General features: G+C 40.3%; 1 protein-coding gene across 1 annotated transcript in view; it reads right to left on the bottom strand.

The window, feature by feature from the left end:
• Positions 1-18,827, bottom strand: part of polg2 (polymerase (DNA directed), gamma 2, accessory subunit) — a gene marked incomplete at its 5' end in the record, with an annotated part of 65,829 nt that overhangs the window by 12,572 nt on the left and 34,430 nt on the right. The window contains 3 exons of the mRNA XM_060844788.1: positions 2,268-2,368; positions 5,608-5,688; positions 15,438-15,578. Of these exons, the coding sequence (XP_060700771.1) occupies positions 2,268-2,368; positions 5,608-5,688; positions 15,438-15,578 (323 nt within the window). The remainder of the gene's footprint in view (positions 1-2,267; positions 2,369-5,607; positions 5,689-15,437; positions 15,579-18,827) is intronic.

Genomic DNA, 18,827 nt, shown 5'->3' with positions numbered 1-18,827 from the left:
TATGGGCGGGTTGCGCTTCGGCGGGTCGGTGTGGACTTGTTGGGCCGAAGGGCCTGTTTCCACACTGTAAGTCTAATCTAATCTAATCTAATCACCAGACTTAACTTTTCACAGTGGTGAATTAATTTGATATATGTTCTTAAAAAAATACATGGAGACCAAACATATTGTGCTATTTCTGCAGAATCACAACAATGGCTTATTTTCTGAATTTACAGGTTAGTTGTTCATTAATAAAGAAGTTGCATCACTGAGCTACGAATATTTTTCCAAGATATGGTCCTCCATAAGACCAAATTGCGTAGAAGTAATCCATTAGCTTTCTTTCTAATTTTGTTGATTTGTAACATTTATCTTTTTACTGAGCAGAGGATCAAATGAAAAAAACTAGTTTGTGATGAACTACTGAAGCCCAATACTGCTACTTTGGTTTACTGACAGCTAACAGAAAGGGGGAATAGAATGATCTGATTCCACAAACTTTTCTTCAGAAAATAGAAGGCTTAGGGTTTAGACAAATGTGCACAATAAATTTTAAAAGGATGGTGGGGAGCCCATCATGTACACTGAATCAAATTGGCTGCAGTCTGGCATCTGTAGTATCGGGGACAGAGAGGAGTGGAGATGGATCATCAGCTCATCACTTCTGACCAAAGATGTTTGCAGAAACTTCAGCTTTGTCTTTTGCACTGATGTGAGGGGGTTCCGATCATTGAGAAGAATGCTGTTAACGAGGCTGAACTATTCTCATTACCAGCATACTTCTCAATGATGAGATCCCTCCCGCATCAGTGCAAAAGACAAAGCTAAAAATTCTGCAAACATCTTCAGTCAGAAGTGGTGAGCTGATGATCCATCTCCGCTTCCTCTCCTTCTCCAATATTACAGATGCCAGACTACAGCCAATTTGATTCAATGTACATGATAAATAGCTAAAACATTTGAAACAGCAAAGGTCCTGCCAACAGGTGGGTGTGGTAGTAAAGATTTCTTCTCCAAGACTGGCCGCACCACTAGCTATTCTATTCTAGTACAGTTACAACATTGGCATCTACAACACAGCATGAAAAATTGCACAACTTGAATGAAGATTTTTGCTGATTATTATCAAACAGCACTTACACAGCAATAATCAATGTTTGGGTTTCACCAGGGTCACTTAGTTACTGCCCTCTTTACAATCTTGATCTGAGTACGAGCAGAGCAGCTGAATTCTACAGAAAAAAAAAATTACTGCCTTTGATACTAAGGCAACATTTACAGCATAGCACAAAAAGCCCTTATCAAAATTGAAGTCAAATGAAATCAGAAAGGACTCCACCATTGAAGGAGTCATATATGGTTTAAAAAAAAAAGTGGTTGAGTCTGTTAGAAGGTCAGGCAGCATCCAAGGAACAGGAAATTTGTTGTTTCGGGCATAAGCCCTTCATCAGGAATCCTGATGAAGGGTTTATGCCCGAAACGTCAAATTTCCTGTTCCTTGGATGCTGCCTGACCTGCTGCGCTTTTCCAGCAAAACATTTTCAGCTCTGATCTCCAGCATCTGCAGACCTCACTTTCTCCTTGAGTCTGTTAGAAGCCAATCATTGCAATCTGAGGATGTACTGCAAGAGTTTCTTTGTTTAGAGTCTTAGGTTAAAAGATGTTCAGCTGCTTTGTCATAATGAAAAGAAATGAAGGTTTGTTGATAGCACAATGAGATACAATGCTGTGGCTTTCAAGAGGTTATTTTGTCCTTTCTTTTGAAGTGGAGTTATAAGGCAGAGGTGTCATGCTGAATACTGAACACCACCTGGGTAAACAGCTTGTAAGGTCTTGAGTTTTTTTAAAAAGTTTGAACAATGGTAGCCGGCTGGGTGTGGCCAGCTCTCACAGACTAGTCTTTCCAGCTTTTTTTAAAAAGTCTTTAGGTTTAGCTTTAAGCAGAAGTTATTGGGGACTGTTCAGTAATACAGCTGCAAGCTCCCCTTCAAGTCACATTACATTATGACTTTGAAATATATTGATATTCCTTCAGTCACTGGGTTAAAAATTTGGAACCACCCTTTACTTTCTGACAGCACTGTGAATGTACTTACACAGGATGGACTACAGCTGTTCAAGAGTGCAGGACACCATCGCCTTCTCAAAAGGTTATTAGGGTGGGCAACAAATATTAGCCTTACCTATACCTCCCACTTTTCATAAACAAATACAAAAAGAAACTACTTAAGTTAAAGAATTCTTATCAAAGTTATTCAATTACAATGAGAAACAGTGTTTCTTACTTCATGATTAGTTGCTCCAATGATGTGTGCATGGTTTCCAGATAGCCAGGCCACACTGTGATTCTTTTCTCTAAAATACTGCGGAATAGCCCCTCACATACCTAAAAGAAAAGGAACTAAATGGTAAAATAGCAAAGGTGAACATCTAAAGTGAAGACAGGATAATGGCAGAAAATCCTTTACCTCTTGGACGGACCTGAAAAGAGCTGCTTCTGCTTTTATTTTTGACAGAAGAAAAACCTACCCAAAATGCTAACCAATTCTCTTTAAATTTCATGTGACTCAAATCCAGCATTATTGCGATTTCTTTAAAGTAAATATCATAATTGTAAAAGTAATAAAGTTGTTTTGACTTGGTTATGTTTGAACTCTAAGCTAAAATGTTAGACTGAAAGTGATAAAAGAAAATGTGGACACAAATTTATATATTTTGCACGTGTAAAACTCACAGAAGCTCTTCAGCCACGTTCTCAAACAGACCCGTTACCACAGCCACATCTCCTTCCTCAGCACCTGCCTAAGGAACCGACTGATCCCACACGGACTCCGAACTACATTCCAACCAACAAAATTTGGACCCAACCAGGACAACCTGTACCTACAACAAATATGAATTCAGATTTCTCCAGCTTCCTCATTTCCCCTCCCCCCACCTTGTCTCAGTCGGTTCCCTCAACTCAGCACCGCCCTCCTAACCTGCAATCCTCTTCCTGACCTCTCCGCCCCCACCCCACTCCGGCCTATCACCCTCACCTTGACCTCCTTCCACCTATCCCACCTCCATCGCCCCTCCCCCTAGTCCCTCCTCCCTACCTTTTATCTCAGCCTGCTTGGCTCTCTCTCTCTTATTCCTGATGAAGGGCTTATGCTCGAAACGTCGAATTCTCTATTCCTGAGATGCTGCCTAACCTGCTGTGCTTTGACCAGCAACACATTTGCAGCTGTGATCTCCAGCATCTGCAGACCTCATTTTTTACACGTGTAAAACTCCTCAATCTATATGACATTGATATTTTCTATGCATTGATGGAAATATATAAGGCTGCAATGGGGTTCAGAACTTTACATAGTTACTTCACAGAAGGGGTCAGAATCCAAATGGGGTTCAGACATGACCTCCCAAACAATAACGGCCATTGTGGAACTCTGACTGACATGCAATAACTGTGCTCCTGCTGCAATGGACAGGCCCCCTGCCTCTCTGGTCTCTCCCAATTGCATTCTCAAGGTCTTTGACGAAGCACAACAATTTTCAAGTCTTAAAATGGGATCTCATGGGGAAAAATTTGGGAAGAATTGCATGATGATTCCTTAGAACTATTTTGGGTCGTTGAAATGCTTTATTCTCTTTATTATGTGCAAAGTAGCGCAGTAGGTTATTTGTCCATAAAGAACATTACTGTTGAGTAGGACATTCTTGCAAATTTCAGCAAAAGAGACAAAAATGATTAGAAATGGGACTCCTTAATGTTTCAAAGCTACAATGGGCATACAAACAAACATCAATTGTGATTACCCTATTATCTCAGACTATTCTTGTGAAGGCATTTAACACTGAGGCACTGTAGAGACTCTTCTTTAATATATATCAGTCTGTTTTAGGCATCTCTCAACCAGTCTGACATCTGTTGCCCTCTTCCCATATTGACATCTTGTGATCAAGTTTTCTAACAACAAGTAATTGCTAAAACTCATAGCTGGGTTGCTGCTCAATATAAACTGTTTTTGGTAGTGGAAGGGAGAGAATAAAAATTGTGCTTTAAGAAAAACCATCTAACAATACCTTCAGGCTTTCAATGGTCTAGGTCTCCATATGATACAACACTTAGCTTTTTATATAAGTGCAACAGTTATTTTAAAGTAACAAATTTACCTTCCATCTTTCTTTACAGCACGCCATAAAATTACAAATGCTGACTTTAAGAAGATATTTTCACATCAACTGTAGTTGTTTTTTTTAAAAACATAGGTGCTGTCTTGCTGAACTAGACTAGCAATACCACATGCTGTTTTCTAAAATCTTCATTTACAATAAACTGCAATTTGTGACCAATCCATAACAATTAAGAAGTGAGTTTCTTAATGACAGTGGCAAGTGGAAATATTTGGCAATTATTATTTCATTGTAGTTCTGATAAATTTCATATCTTTGGAAACACAAAAGGCCTGCATCTAAATTGACTTAGTGATTTCCAAAGATCGTTTACAGTACAGAAATATAACATTTTCTCTTTAATTACTTAATTGACTGAGCTTGGGAAGGCCTAGTGGTAATATTACTAAAGTACTATTTCAGAGACCTACGTAATCCTTTGGGAACCTAGGTTCAAAACCCACCATGACAGATGGTGGAATGTGAACTCAATAAAAATCCACATTCCATACACGCACCATCCTCTGCATGAAAAAGTTGCCCCCTTGGTTCCTTTTAAATCTTTCCCCTCTCACCTTAAACCTATGCTCTAGTTCTGGACACCCCCACCCCAGAATAAAGACTTTGTCTATTGATTCTATCCACATCCCTCACCATTTTATTAACCTCTAAAACGTCACCCCTAAGCCTCCAAAGCTCCAGGGAAAACAGCCCCACCTATTCAGCTTTTTTGTATAGCTCAAACCCTCCACGCCTGGGTTCACAGCATTCTACCAATAGGAGGGAAACCAGAATTGCATGCAATATTCCAAAAGTGATCTAACCAATGTCCAGTACAGCCAGAACATGACCTCCCAACTTCTATACTTGATTCTCTGACCAATTAAGGATTGCATGTCGAATGCCTTCTTCACTGTCCTAAATACTTGCAACTAACCTATCAATGACCATGAAACTATTGTTGATCGTGGAAAATCCTATCTGGTTCACTAATGTCCTTTAGGGAAGGAAACTGCTGTCCTTACCAAAGTCTGCTGCAGATCAGCAGCAATGTGGTTAGCTCTTAACTGCCTTCTGGGCAATAAATGCTGGATTGGCCAGAGTTGTCCACATCCTACGAATAAAAAAAAATTCTATCCCCCCCTTCCCCACCACAAAATAAATATTCTTATTTGTGTAAAATATTCCACAGTGTAGCATGATCACAAACTGTCGTTTAGATAGATTGTTCAGGCTCCAAAAGCACATATAGCAAAAAGTCCTCGCTGATGAAAGCTTTATTACTGAATACAAATACGTTATTTGCATTCAAACATAATTAAAAATTCAGAACAGTGTAACAGATGTTGCAAGGCCACGTGATTGCAACTTGGTTTGAACAAAGCAAGTTATGCAATCAAAATCATAGGGAAAGACAGCTGATCAGTGGCCTATTTTCATTGTTTCTGGAGTTCTTCACAAACATACCTGACGCAACTCAACTGTAGGTCCCTTGCCCATGTCCAAACCCACTTTAATTGGAGATAACCTTGGATGAAGTTTTAGCACCTAAAAATGGAACAGCTGTGACATTATTTTCAGCAAAGAAAACGTTTAAACCGCAGCAATAAATTAACTTACTAGATAGCACTGACATAACTAGCGGTAAAAGAAAACCAACAGTCCAATTTATAAATGACCCAAAACTACCTTATAGGCACAGAACTACTAAATAAAATTATTTTGCTTATTTATTTTGCAAACTGACTTCAGTGCACATCTGTTTTTGCACATTTCAGCAATATATTTGTTAAATTTAGTTGCAACAAATGCTTCCGGAGTATCAGTTCCTGTCATCTGGTGGTTTTGTGGTTTTGCTATCAAGTCTGTAATATTGCTGAACACTATGAAAAAAACACATTAATTACAATGTTTGTCGAAGTATCTCTAATTGCTATAGCAAACATTGGAACTTGTTTTGATATGAAATGACACCATCCTCAAAGTTAATCTCTCACTGAAATAGCTGATTTGGGAGAGGGAGATGCGCATCATTCAGGTCCCATCACCCCACAAGGGATAGGTGTGCATTCAAACTGACAAACATACTATTAAATGGCATCAATAAAATTAGAAGCACAAATATTAGCAGATAGTATGGCAGAAAAAGTTTCAGGGAGCATAACCTGTAAGTGTACACTGACAATAGGCAGTAGTATGGGAAAACAGAAAGCTATGCTGAGAACCAAAACAAGTCTTACAAGGACAGAGAAAGCCATAGCTTCAAACATCAAATTTGGAAGATGGATGCAGAAATAAGATTTGACAGAAAGATTCCCACCAGAAAATTGGATATTCTTGTGGTTATTAAAATATGTTGTGCAATTTTCCATTTTTACTTATAATCGCTCCTACTATTTTCTTTCGAATAAGTAGGGATAATAGTAAAAACATTATTTAAGAACTATTTCAATAAAATTTTAATTGGTTTTGCCTTCTGTATAAGAAAGTATCAGACTGCACAAATAAACTGAATCAGCTTAAAACTCCATCTCATCCAATCTGAAGTGAACAAAATCTGATAATTGCAAGACGTGTGAAATGTGCGCAAACATTAAAAACAATGGGGTGAACAGGTTGCATAACTGCCGATAACTTTACGTAGCTATTTGAGCAGACTGGAAGGTTTAAAGTTTTAATGAAAATCTGTAGCTTGGGGCGTAGTTGAAGTTTGTTGGTCGGTTTACTAAGCTCTTCAATTTTCTTGCAAATGTTTCATCTCCCTCCTGGATGATATTTTCACTGCTGTGTGACCTCCAGAAAAGTGCTTTCATTGTGATCTGCTCTGAATTTATACGGTTCTATTGTGTCAAGTGGTTCCACGTCTAGAGTCATAGAGATGTACAACATGGAAACAGACCCTTAGGTCAAACCCATCCATGCTGACTAGATATCCCAACCCAATCTAGTCCCACCTGCCAGCATCCGGCCCATATCCCTCCAAACCCTTCCCATTCATATACCCATCCAAATGTCTCTTAAATGTTGCAATTGTACCAACCTCCACCACATCCTCTGGCAGCTCATTCCATGCACGTACCACCCTCTGCATGGTAAAGTTGCCTCTTAGGTCTCTTTTATATCTTTCCCCTCTCACCATAAATCTAAGCCCTCTAGTTCTGGACTCCCCGACCCTAGGGAAAAGACTTTGTCTATTTATCCTTTCCATGTCCCTCATAATTTTGTAAACCTCGAAAAGGTCACCACTCACCTTCAGACGCTCCAGGGAAAACAGCCCCAGCCTGTTCAGCCTCTCCCTGTAGCTCGGATCTTCCAACCCTAGCAACATTCTTGTAAATCTTTTCTGAACCCTTTCAATTCCACAACATCCTTCCTATAGAAGGGAGACCAGAATTGTACACAATATTGCAATAGTGGCCTAACCAATGTCTTGTACAGCCGCAACATGACCTCCCAACTCCTGAACACAATACTCTGACCAATAAAGGAAAGCATACCAAATGCCTTCTTCACTATCCTATATACCTGCGACTCCACTTTCAAGGAGCTATGAACCTGCACTCCAAGGTCTCTTTGTTCAGCAACACTCCGTAGGACCTTACCATTAAGTGTATAAGTCCTGCTAAGATTTGCTTTACCAAAATGCAGCACCTCGCACTTATCTGAATTAAAATCCATCTGTCAATTCTCAGCCCATTGGCCCATTTGGTCCGATCCCCTTGTAATCTGAGGTAACCTTCTTCACTGTCCACTACAACTCCAATTTTGGCGTCATCTACAAACTTACTTACTGTACCTCTTATGCTCGCATTCAAATCATTTATGTAAATGACAAAAGGTAGAGGGCCCAGCACCGATCCTTGTGGCAATTCACTGGTCACAGGCCTCCAGTCTGTAAAACAACCTTCCACCACCATCCTCTGTCTTCTACCTTTGAGCCAGTTCTGTATCTAAATGGCTAGTTCTCCCTGTATTCCATGAGATCTAACCTTGCTAATCAGTCCTCGTGGGACTTTGAGGACTAGAGGGCATAGTCTCAGAAAAAAGGGAGCCAATTAATACTGAGATGAGGAGGAATTTGTTCTCTCAGAGGGTTGAGTCTTTGGAACTCCTTGCCACAGACAGCAGTGGGGGCAGATTTATTGTTTATATTTAAGGCTGAGATTCTTGTCAGTAGGGAAATTAAGGGTGATGGGGAAAATGCAGGAAAATGGATATGAACAATGTTAGATCTGCCTTGATCCCATTGAATAGTGGAGCAAGCTAGAGGGGTCAAACAGCCTACTCCTGTTCCATTTTTTTTTAAAAATGGTCTTATTGGGGAACAAATGTGCAAAAAAAATACAGGTAGTTCTTCTATAATGCAATGGTTGCATTCTTGTGCAACCCCACCCCCCAATACAGAAAGATTGCGCTTTAGAAACAATGCTTAAAGTGTTGGCGATGTACAACCACCACACATTTTAAAAGTTCATGCTTTAGAAACAGTCTCCCCAGTTGCAATACAGCAAATTTGAATTAATGAAACGCGCATTATAGCAGAACGACCTGTATGTACAAATTATATGTAGACCATTCAGCCCTGCAAACATGATTCAACACTGATTCTGGCCTCCGGTCTACTTCCGCTGTTAAAAACCATTCAGAATGATTCAAGTGTCCTTGGGATTAACCCTTTCTGTAATTGTAGAGATTTGGTGAAATTATAACTGAAGTACAGAATATGGTTTTGGAAGGATATTATAAATTTCAGAACTTTAATAGCGGTTCATGGATTGAACAAATCAACAAAAGGTAAATTGTTACACACAGAAAGAAGCAGCAACAAATCTATCTGGAGTAAACTACGAAAGGACAAGGACAAACCTAAACAGGAATTGAAAGCAATTAGCCACATCTGGCAAAAGGAAGAGTAGAGGCTACATGAACAAAACTGCTTTGACACCTGCTTGATAAACTGGATACTTTATTGCCACCAAGGACAAGGATTGCCCTGCAGATGAATTTAAGGAGTTAACTACCGGAAAGCTTTCCCTTTAAACAGATCGTTCAGACCTAATGTAACAAAGAAACTAATTCTGAAAAGGCAGCAAGCTGCAGACTTGCAGTAATTTGGATGAAAGGATTTTTTTTAAAAAATCAACTTATCACATTATGGATGAAAATTTTTCTAAGAATCAAACACCTTAGCAGAACAACTTTGCATAAGAATTGAACCCTCGACACTTCTGTAGACTGATCACTGTTGGTGGAATCATGGCCAAATTCCACTATTAATTGAATAATAGCCAGGTTGGGTTGTGAGGAGCTTAACTTTCTTACTTGAGGTGTCTTATTTTGGTTGCTACATGCAATAAAGTTTAAATCATTGTTTCAGTACTGGATTGTCTGAAATTTCTGTAGCCAAATTGGAGGTAATTTGTGATAATTTTTACCCACAACAATACACTTGTCTTACAAGGCATGTAGTGAAGGTTTACAAACTTATTTCTGGGATCACAGGTTGAATAGAATAAGAACCCTTTGGAGTAAACACACGAGTTGGAAGTTTGCAAATGTAACACCATCTTTCTAGAAAGAAATGAGAAAAGCTCCCTGGAATAATTAAGAAAAGTTGAAAACAATTATCAAGGAAGTAATAATAGCACCTTGAGTTGAGAAAAACGAGGTGTCATCCCACAAAACATGCAAAATACAACAACGCAGGCTGCAAAGAGTGGAACCTGGGTGTTTTGTGAAGGTGGGTGTTCAATGAAATACAGGAGGGACGTACTGCTTTCCCAAACTACATTCCCAGATGAGTGGGGGCAGGAACAGATCAAGGCCTGAGAGCTGAGGTAAGCCACAGCAATCCTGCAATATCAAGTGAACACATCAGTGTGACATCACAGGTAAACAATGTTAGGGGACTATTTATTTCGTTCTTCTACCTGTTCTGATGAGTTTTCAAATTAAAAACTAAACAGGATAAATATCTACAGATTGGAAACTAAGTTTAAAACTAAAAAAAAATAAAAATCTAAATTTAATAGAGATGTAGGCAGTGTGTTGTAACTGCAACATGTGGGAGCTGGTGGACCTCACCACAGTTCATTGTGTCATAGTAACCACAGGTTCTGACAGCCTTTCCAGCTGTTTAAGGGGTCAGGTAATGTTTTGCTACTGTCCTGTTTGCAAGTTTGCAGCCCTTCCTGACATGACCATCCTCGGCCTTCTCCATTGCCACAATAAATCAAATGCAAATTGGAGGAACACCACCTCATCTTTCACCTGGGCAGCCTATAGCCCAGAGGACTCAACATTGAGTTCTCCAATTTCAAATAATCTTTCTTCCCTTCCTCGGACTCCCTTCCCAGCCCCTCCCTCTCCCTTCCACTCCTCCTAGCCATCTACTGGATTTATTTTCCCACTGACCAACCAAGTCGTACCCTCTGCCGGTCTTCACCTATTCCCACTTCGCTACCCTGCCCCCGCCACCCTCTTTATCTGCAGCTTCCCTTACACTCACCCCTCAATCCTGAAGAAAAAAGTTACACCTGAAATGTTGATGTCTCCACCTCCTAATGCTGCCTGACTTGCTGTGTTTTTCCAACCTCCTGCTTGTCTACCTTGGATTCTAGTATTTGCAGTTTTCTTTGTCTCTTATCCACACAGGGTCAGTTGACACTAAATTTTGTCCCCTAAAGTAAATAGATTCTCTCACTTAGTGGAGTCTTGTGGTTGGCATTGGCATTCCTGATGCCGTTTCATGACCCCCGAAGTCAAGGAAGATCAGACTTAACCCAGTGTGACATCTTCTCCCCATTAGCAACTCCATTGGAGCTGTCCCTGTAGTTGCAGGAGAGATGGCCTGATAATCAAATAGGAACTAGGAGAGTTTGGTATTGAGTGAAGCTGTAGGCGGTTTCTTTAAGCCTACCTTCAAACTTTGGACTGCTCTTTCCGCATGATGCTGGATGAAGTGGCGCTGGCCTTATTTGTCAACTGATAACCCATTGTCAGTGACCAACATTTCTGGGAGCCACGTATTGCAAAAGGCTTGTAGTTTTTCTATCATCGCCCCCCCTATTTACGAATAAACCTCATGCAAGTCCAGCCACTTTGAATGAACATCCACAATAATGAAGAATGTTGAGCCCATGAAAGGGGTGGCATAATCATTGTGTAACTAAGTCCATTCCCATGAATGGGGGAGTTACTGATGGTATTTTGCTCCTTGTCAGCAAACACTAACTGGATGCCATACAGAGAGACATCGTATGTCAGTCTCCCAGATTTTGCTTGGAATCATAGTGTGCCAACAGCTTAGATAGCTACTTCTTCTCTTCCTTAAAGGTCATGTCTTGGCTATGAGACCACTTCCATGGCTGATCCTCTTATAATAGCAAGTGTAAGGGTGCCAGAATGGAGTCAAAGTTACATATGAACTTTTCGTAATAATTCATTAACCCAAGGAATAGACCTAAATCCTGGTACAGAACTGGGAGCCAGGGCACCTTTGGTTGCCCTCTCTTTATCCACCAACAGGTGTAACACAGTCTTGTCAACTTCATTGCCCAATTGGGTCACTTGGAGTGCCTGGAACACAACTTTCCCTTCAAAGGAAATCGAAGGACTATGTCCAAGTTTTCTAAATGCTCTTTATTGGCCTTCCCTGTTATTAACATGTCAAACATGGAGTGACACAGTGGTTAGCACTGCTGTCTGACAGCACCTGGTTCGATTCCAGCCTCAGGCGACTGTCTGTGTGGAGATTAAACATTCTCCTCGTGTCTGTGTGGGTTTCCTCTGGGTGCTCCAGTTTCCTTTCCACAGTCCAAAGATGTGCAGGTCAGGTGAATTGGCAATGTTAACTTGCCCACAGTGTTAGGTGCAGTAGTCAGAGGGAAATGGGTCTGGGTGGGTTACTCTTCGAAGGATCGATGTGGACTGGTTGGGCCGAAAGGCCTGTTTCCACACTGTAGGAAATCTAATCTAATCCAGATCAATGGTGACCTGCAGTAGACTTTGTAAATGTTCTCCATCTCCAGTGAAAGTGGCACAAGCTGATGATCCCTCAAATGGCATTATTGACACTAACTTGTGGTATTAATTGTAGCATATCTGGGAATCCTCATCTAATCACAATAGCAGGTACGCATGGCACATGCACAGCTTTGTGAAGGACAACACCCCTAACCAACTTTGTATCCAGGTCCTCTATGTGAGGGATTGGGTATTTATCCAGCTGTGAAAAGCCATTTACCATTTATGTAAAATCCCCATAAAGGCGAACTGACCCATCATGCTTCACAATCAGTAAGAGCGGTGCTGCCCATTCTGCAAACTGGGATGGTTTGATGATTCCTTTGCTTTCCAGCTTCCTGATTTATGCCCTTACTTTTGCCTGTAATGGCACTGGTGGGCCTTGTAGGACTATGGAATTGCTTCACGGTCAACATGACTCCTTTTAAGGTCTTTAAACCTTCCTGAAAACCTTCTGGGTATTTAGTTAGGACTTCACTCAGGCAGGAGAAAGTGAGGACTGCAGGTGCTGGAGATCAGAGTAGAGAGTGTGGTGTTGATAAAGCACAGCATGTCAGGCAGCATCAGAGGAGGAAAATAAGTGTTTTGGGAAAATTCACTTCATCAACCCTTCACTCAGCAGCCATTTTCTAATTGACAAACGTTGAGCCAGTGTGAATCTTTCTCAACCAGTTTTGCTCCATCAGGCTTGGGCTCAAGTCTTTTAATACTGAAAGGAATGTCTATAGCTGAGACATACAAAATAGCCAATAAGGGATAAACAGAATTAAAAGCCTGCTCCAGTATTTAAGTGAGATGTAATGATACCTTTGAAAAGGGGTTATTCTGAGGCAAAAGGAGGCCTTGTGTAAACAACAGCTGCAAGGAGATTTTGATAGGAAATGTCCAAGTGCAGACAGTTTGAAGATTTGAAACAAATATTTAAGGAGAAGGTAAACTCCTGCAATAACAAACACAGATGGACAATTGGGATTATGGCTCGTACAAGTCCAAAGGATCAAACAAGTTCATTAAACTATGACAAGTGATTGATTCCAGCTTCATTAGTGCAAGAATGTTGTCCCATTGGGTGAACAGAGTTAGTTAGGACAAAGGGTGTAACTCTCATTCCAGAAGACAACCAAATGTTACAGCCTAGCTCATCATGCAGCTGTGGAAACAGCAGATAAAGATATTTTGCTGTAATTAGTTGTTTCTTTGAAGTTATTCACAATACTTATAAATAGGTTCTAGTTAAAGGTTCTTCAAATAAATCAGAGATAGATTTCAACTTTATAGATAAACATATATAACCAAAATACAATGATCACAACTCATTTTAGCTAAAGAGGGCAAACAGTAGAGGTTTACATATAACTAACTTTATAATAGAAATTAATATTATAAATCTTATAGTAATTAGTTAGAACCAATTTGTATAATTAAGGCAGTGGGAAAATATGAGTAACAGAATTTGATAGAGATAGCAAACGAATACAGTGAAAACAGAATTCAAGCAGTCCTCCGAGATAAGGAAGATAGGGGCACGTCTGAACGGAGTACAGCCAGTAACTTTGGAATGTGAATTAATCGACACATGGAAAGATCCCAAACCTGGAGATTACAATGTCTGTTAAACACCATGAGTTCATGGGACCTAGGGCAGTCCACACGGGTGTCCTTCATTGATTAGGTGTTTCACAGGATTGGCTGCATAGAATAAGGGGAAGGGCACAGTGATCACATTGTATGTGATTATTGTAACAAATGCATACAAATATCGTATTTTGCTGTATAAACTAGAGCATCATGAACCTCTCTTCTGATCTAAGCTGTAGATGAAGGAGATAACAGAGTCCTCATGTTCAGGCCAGATTCAGGGAGAGTCTTTAGCCTTCTCCTTTCATGATCCATTGACTGCTTCAATAAAGACTGCCACGTACCTGAATTCTGCCTGCCTCTTGAGACTTTGCCCTTGGTTGGGGGTTTTGCTCCTACAACTACAATTGATGGTAACTGAACAAGCTGTTTTTCATAGGAGACTGGAACTGAAGTTGCACCCTTAATGTACAAAGGATCCCTAGTATAGATCCTCAGTCTAGCTGAGATCTTATGCAAACTTAAAAGGGGAGTCCAGAGTGAATTTTGTTAGATTAGTTCTGCAATCACTGATACAGCTGCGCTAGTATCTATCACTATTAAACCAGATGCTTATTTTGATTGGTTCTAATGTGGATGCTGCCAAGCAATTTAACTGCTCCAAGCCAGATGCAGGTGGGTTTACCAGGTTGTGCACTCGCCTGGATATTGGCCTATGAGTTCTCTATGCCCATTTAGGTCTTTGAATGTCCAAAGTCACATGCCTTTGCCAGATATCTTAACCTCAAAAACACTGATACAGATTTCCCGGTTCTTGAACTGTTGGGTAAAAACTATAGAATCTCAGAATTAGAGGTGGCTTGGGATGTTATATTCCTTAACTAAATCTGTTAACTCTTGAAAGGTTTTAGTATCTGGTGCTTCAGAAATGTTAGGCTCTTAATAACCAAAAAGAGCTGCAGGTCCACACACTGTCAGGAGAATTATTTGTTACTTTTGATCTACCTAGAAAAAAAAATCCAGTCTTTCCACATACTGTCCCAGGCTTCTATGGCAGGGTCAAATGGGTCAAGCTTCCCAAATATTGGCAAAATACTAGAAATGCTCACCTCAATTTAAAGACGGCTGTTGCAAGCAATTTATTCAGGATCATATTTTTTCCTCTTGTCAGCACTGAAATAAACCCACCGAGGCCTGTAACCCATCAAGTCACCCTTTATTTGCACATGCATTGTACTTGACACTGGTCTGGCTTCCTCAGAGTCAGCTCTCAGTGAACATAACCTTTCGACACTCCTGTTTGTATCTGTCAGTCATGGCTCCCTGATTAACCTGGTCCAATCATAGAATTCATTCTGTGATATCCACCTGGCTGACCTTGTTACATTCACTACAGAAGTATGGAAAGATACTTTGCAGAAAGCTAGATGAACTATTTAAAAAGCATGTGTTGCCAGAGACAGGAGATAAAATGCTCTTCATTGAAACCAGAGGATGATATACACAAATAAGACTTAAAGGAAGAGGAAAAGACATTCAAATTTTATCTGAGAAGTTATCTATTGGTATCATTTTGCTAAAATGTGCAAAGCAGTACTTTTGTTCAAATTCTGGCTATTTTCCACACAATTAGTGAGAAACAAACAGTTTACTGAATCTTAATTAAATACAAATCATTTTGCAAAATAACGTACCTTCTTTTGGTTGAATTTGTGTTTTGATTCAACATTCTTAGTAAGTTGCAGTGAATCAAACAAAAGGGCTAATGCTCCTCGGTCCAGATTCCCACTTATGGACAGAACATGTGGAATGACAGTCTTCCTCCCATCTCGACCCTTTTAGAAATAAGTCAGTCCTGATAAGCACGGGCACATTTGTTAAGCACTGTAAGCCCCATTGCAAAATCATATCATTAATCACCTAAAATCACTCATTCTTGCCATGGTTAAAAGCAAAGATCTTTGATTCATATAATGATTATCATGAATCACAAATAAATCAAAATATTTCACTAAAAATGAACTGCCTTTTTTTTAATTCACTCATGGGATGTGGCTGGCTAGTACTTATTGTCCATTTTTAGTTGCCCCTGAGATAGTGTGGTGAGCTGCCTTCTTGAACCTTTGCTGTCCATATGCCGTTCTTGAACCACAATGCTATTAGGGAAAGAGTTCCAAGATTTTGATTTAGTCACAGCGAATGAACAATGAAATATTTCAAAGTCAGGCTGGTGAAGCCTGGAGGGGAACACGCAGGTCTGTTCCTACGTACCTGCTGCCCTTGTCTTTCTAGATGGAAGTGAATTTTGAGAAGATTTGAAGCTCAGGTTGAGGTTTTGGATGTAGGTTTGCTCGCTGAGCTGGAAGGTTCATTTCCAAAGGTTTCATCACTCTACTAGGTAATGTCTTCAGTGGGCCTCAGGCGAAGAACTGCTGATAATTCCTGCTATCTATTTATATGTTTGGGTTTCTTTGGAAATGACATCACCAACCCAAAGAAACCCAAATATATAAATAGAATCTCTTAATCTAATGAGACCAGAAACAGAGTGGCCCTAGCGGAACCCAAACTGGGTGTCACTGACCAGGTTATTGCTGAGCAGATAATGCTTGATAGCACTACTGATGACACCTTCCAGAACTTTACTGATCGAGAAGAGACTAATGCAGCAGTAATTGCTTGGATTGGATTTGTCCTGTTGTGTACACAGGACATTCTGGGCTATATTTCACATTGTTGGGTAGATGCCATCATTGTAAATATACTGGAAAGCTTGGCTAGGGAAGCACTAAGAGCTGGAGCATGGCTTTAGTATCGTCACCAGAATGTTGTCAGAGCCCAAAGCCTTTGCATTATCCAGTTGCTCCATCCCTTTTTTCCTTGGCTGAAGACTGGTATCTATTATGCTGGAGACCATGCAGAGGCTGTTATGGCTCATTCATTCAGCACTTCTCACTGATGACTGCTACAAATGTTTCAGCCTTTTGTACTGTTGTGTTGGTTCTTCCATCACTGAGGATGGGGATATTGGTCAAGTCTTCCTCTCCAGTGAGTGGTTCAATTGCCAACCACCATTCCCAACTGGATGTGGTAGAACAGCAGAAAGTAGATCTGATTTGTGGATGTGGGCTTGCTTAGCTTTGCCTATGATTTGCTGTTTACATTGTTTGCTGTGCAAGCAATCCTGTTTAGTCACTTCACCAGTTTGAGATCTTATGCCAGGTGCTGCTCCTTGCATGCCCTTTTTCATTCTCTATTGAACCAGGGTTCATCCCCTGGCCTGATGGTAATGGCCAAATGGGAGATATGCCAGACCATGAATTCAATGATAATAGCTCTAGGCCATCATCTCCTTGTTTCACTGAGGTTAATAGGCAAATATGGCAGACAATTTGCATGCTGCAAGACCTATACATAACTAGACATAGGCAATGGTAGTCTTTCAAGAATTATTACAGTACCTTTGGTTACTATGTAGTCCAAAATGCAGAAAGTCAAAACTCATCACATTATAGGAAGAATGTGGAAGCTTTGGAAAAGGTTCAGAGGAGATTTACTAGGATGTTGCCTGATATGGAGGGAAGATCTTACGAGGAAAGGCTGAGGGACTTGAGGCTGTTTTCATTAGATAGAAGGTTGAGGGGGGACTTAATTGAGACATAAGATAATCATGGGTTAGATAGAGCGGATAGTGAGAGCCTTTTTCCTGGGATGGTGATGGCTAGCACAAGGGAACATAGCTTTAAATTGAGAGGTGATTGAAATAGGACATACTCAGAGAGAAGTAGGGGCATGGGACGCACTGCCTCCAACAGCGGTAGACTTGCCGACTTGAAGGGCATTTAAACGGTCATTGAATAAACATATGGATGAAATGGATAGATTATATGTTTTCTCTACTCCTAATGCAAGGCTGACAGGTCCATAGTTGTCTTCCCTCTCTTCCTGGTTAAACAGTTAAACGACATTGATATCTTCCAATTCATAGAAATCATTCCGGAATCTATAGAATTTTGGGAGAGAATTACCAATGCTTTGACTATCGCTATAACCATCTCCTTCAACAGTCTTGGATGTGGATCATCTGGTCCTGGGGAATTATCAACTTTTAGACTCATTAATTTCTCCAACACAGTCTTCAAACCCATGACAATTTCCTTCAAACCCCTTTCTCCTTGGGCACTTGGATCACTAGTTCTGGGGATTTCTGGTACCTTCCTTAGTGAAAGCAGACACAGAATAATAATTTGGCTTCTTTGCTATTTCTCTCTTCCCTATTATAAACTCACTGACACTGTCTCTAACTGACATTTATTTTAGTCGAGTGTGTGTTGCTGGGAAAGCACAACAGGTCAGGGGCGGCAGAGGAGCAGGAGAATCGACATTTTGGACATAAACCCTTCAATATTCATTTTAGCCAAATGTCATTTTTATATGTCAGTGGAAGTCAGGGACCCGGGTTCTATTTGAGCCTTGGGCAACTGTCGATGTGGAGTTTGTATGTTCTCAACATGACTATGTGGATTTCCTCCAGGTGCTCCAGTTTCCTCCCACAGTCCAAATATGTGCAGGTCAGGTGGATTGGCCATAGTAAAAACTCCACATGGTGTTAAGTCAGTGAAGATCTGTTGGGCCTAAAGGCCTCTTTCTGCACTATATGGTTTCTATGACTAATTTTTGAACATACTATTAGCAAAATTCATAAATGACATAGTGTACTTATATTTTCAGATGGCTTTTGATAAAGTCCCCCATAGGAGGCTGCTGAGAAAAATTAAAGCACGGAGAATGGAGGTAATGGGTTGGTCTGAATTAATGATTGGCTAACAGACAGAAAACAGAATCAGAACAAATGGATCATCCACATGGTGGCAGGCTGTAATTAATGGGGCACTGCAAGGGTTAGTACTTGGGCCCCTGCAGTTTACAACATATCAGTGATTTGAGTTCAGGGCCAAATATAATTTTTCCAAATTTGTAAATGATACAAAGCCATGTGAGAACATGTATTGTGATGGAGTTTTGGACAGGGTTAGTGAATGGGCAAGAACATGAAAAATGAAACAGAAAATGGAAAAATATGA

Source organism: Hemiscyllium ocellatum, chromosome 25 (genome assembly GCF_020745735.1).
Source record: "Hemiscyllium ocellatum isolate sHemOce1 chromosome 25, sHemOce1.pat.X.cur, whole genome shotgun sequence".
Classification (NCBI taxonomy): domain Eukaryota; kingdom Metazoa; phylum Chordata; class Chondrichthyes; order Orectolobiformes; family Hemiscylliidae; genus Hemiscyllium; species Hemiscyllium ocellatum.
Note: the sequence above shows the minus strand (reverse complement) of the source record. Positions and strands in the feature narration are given on the sequence as shown.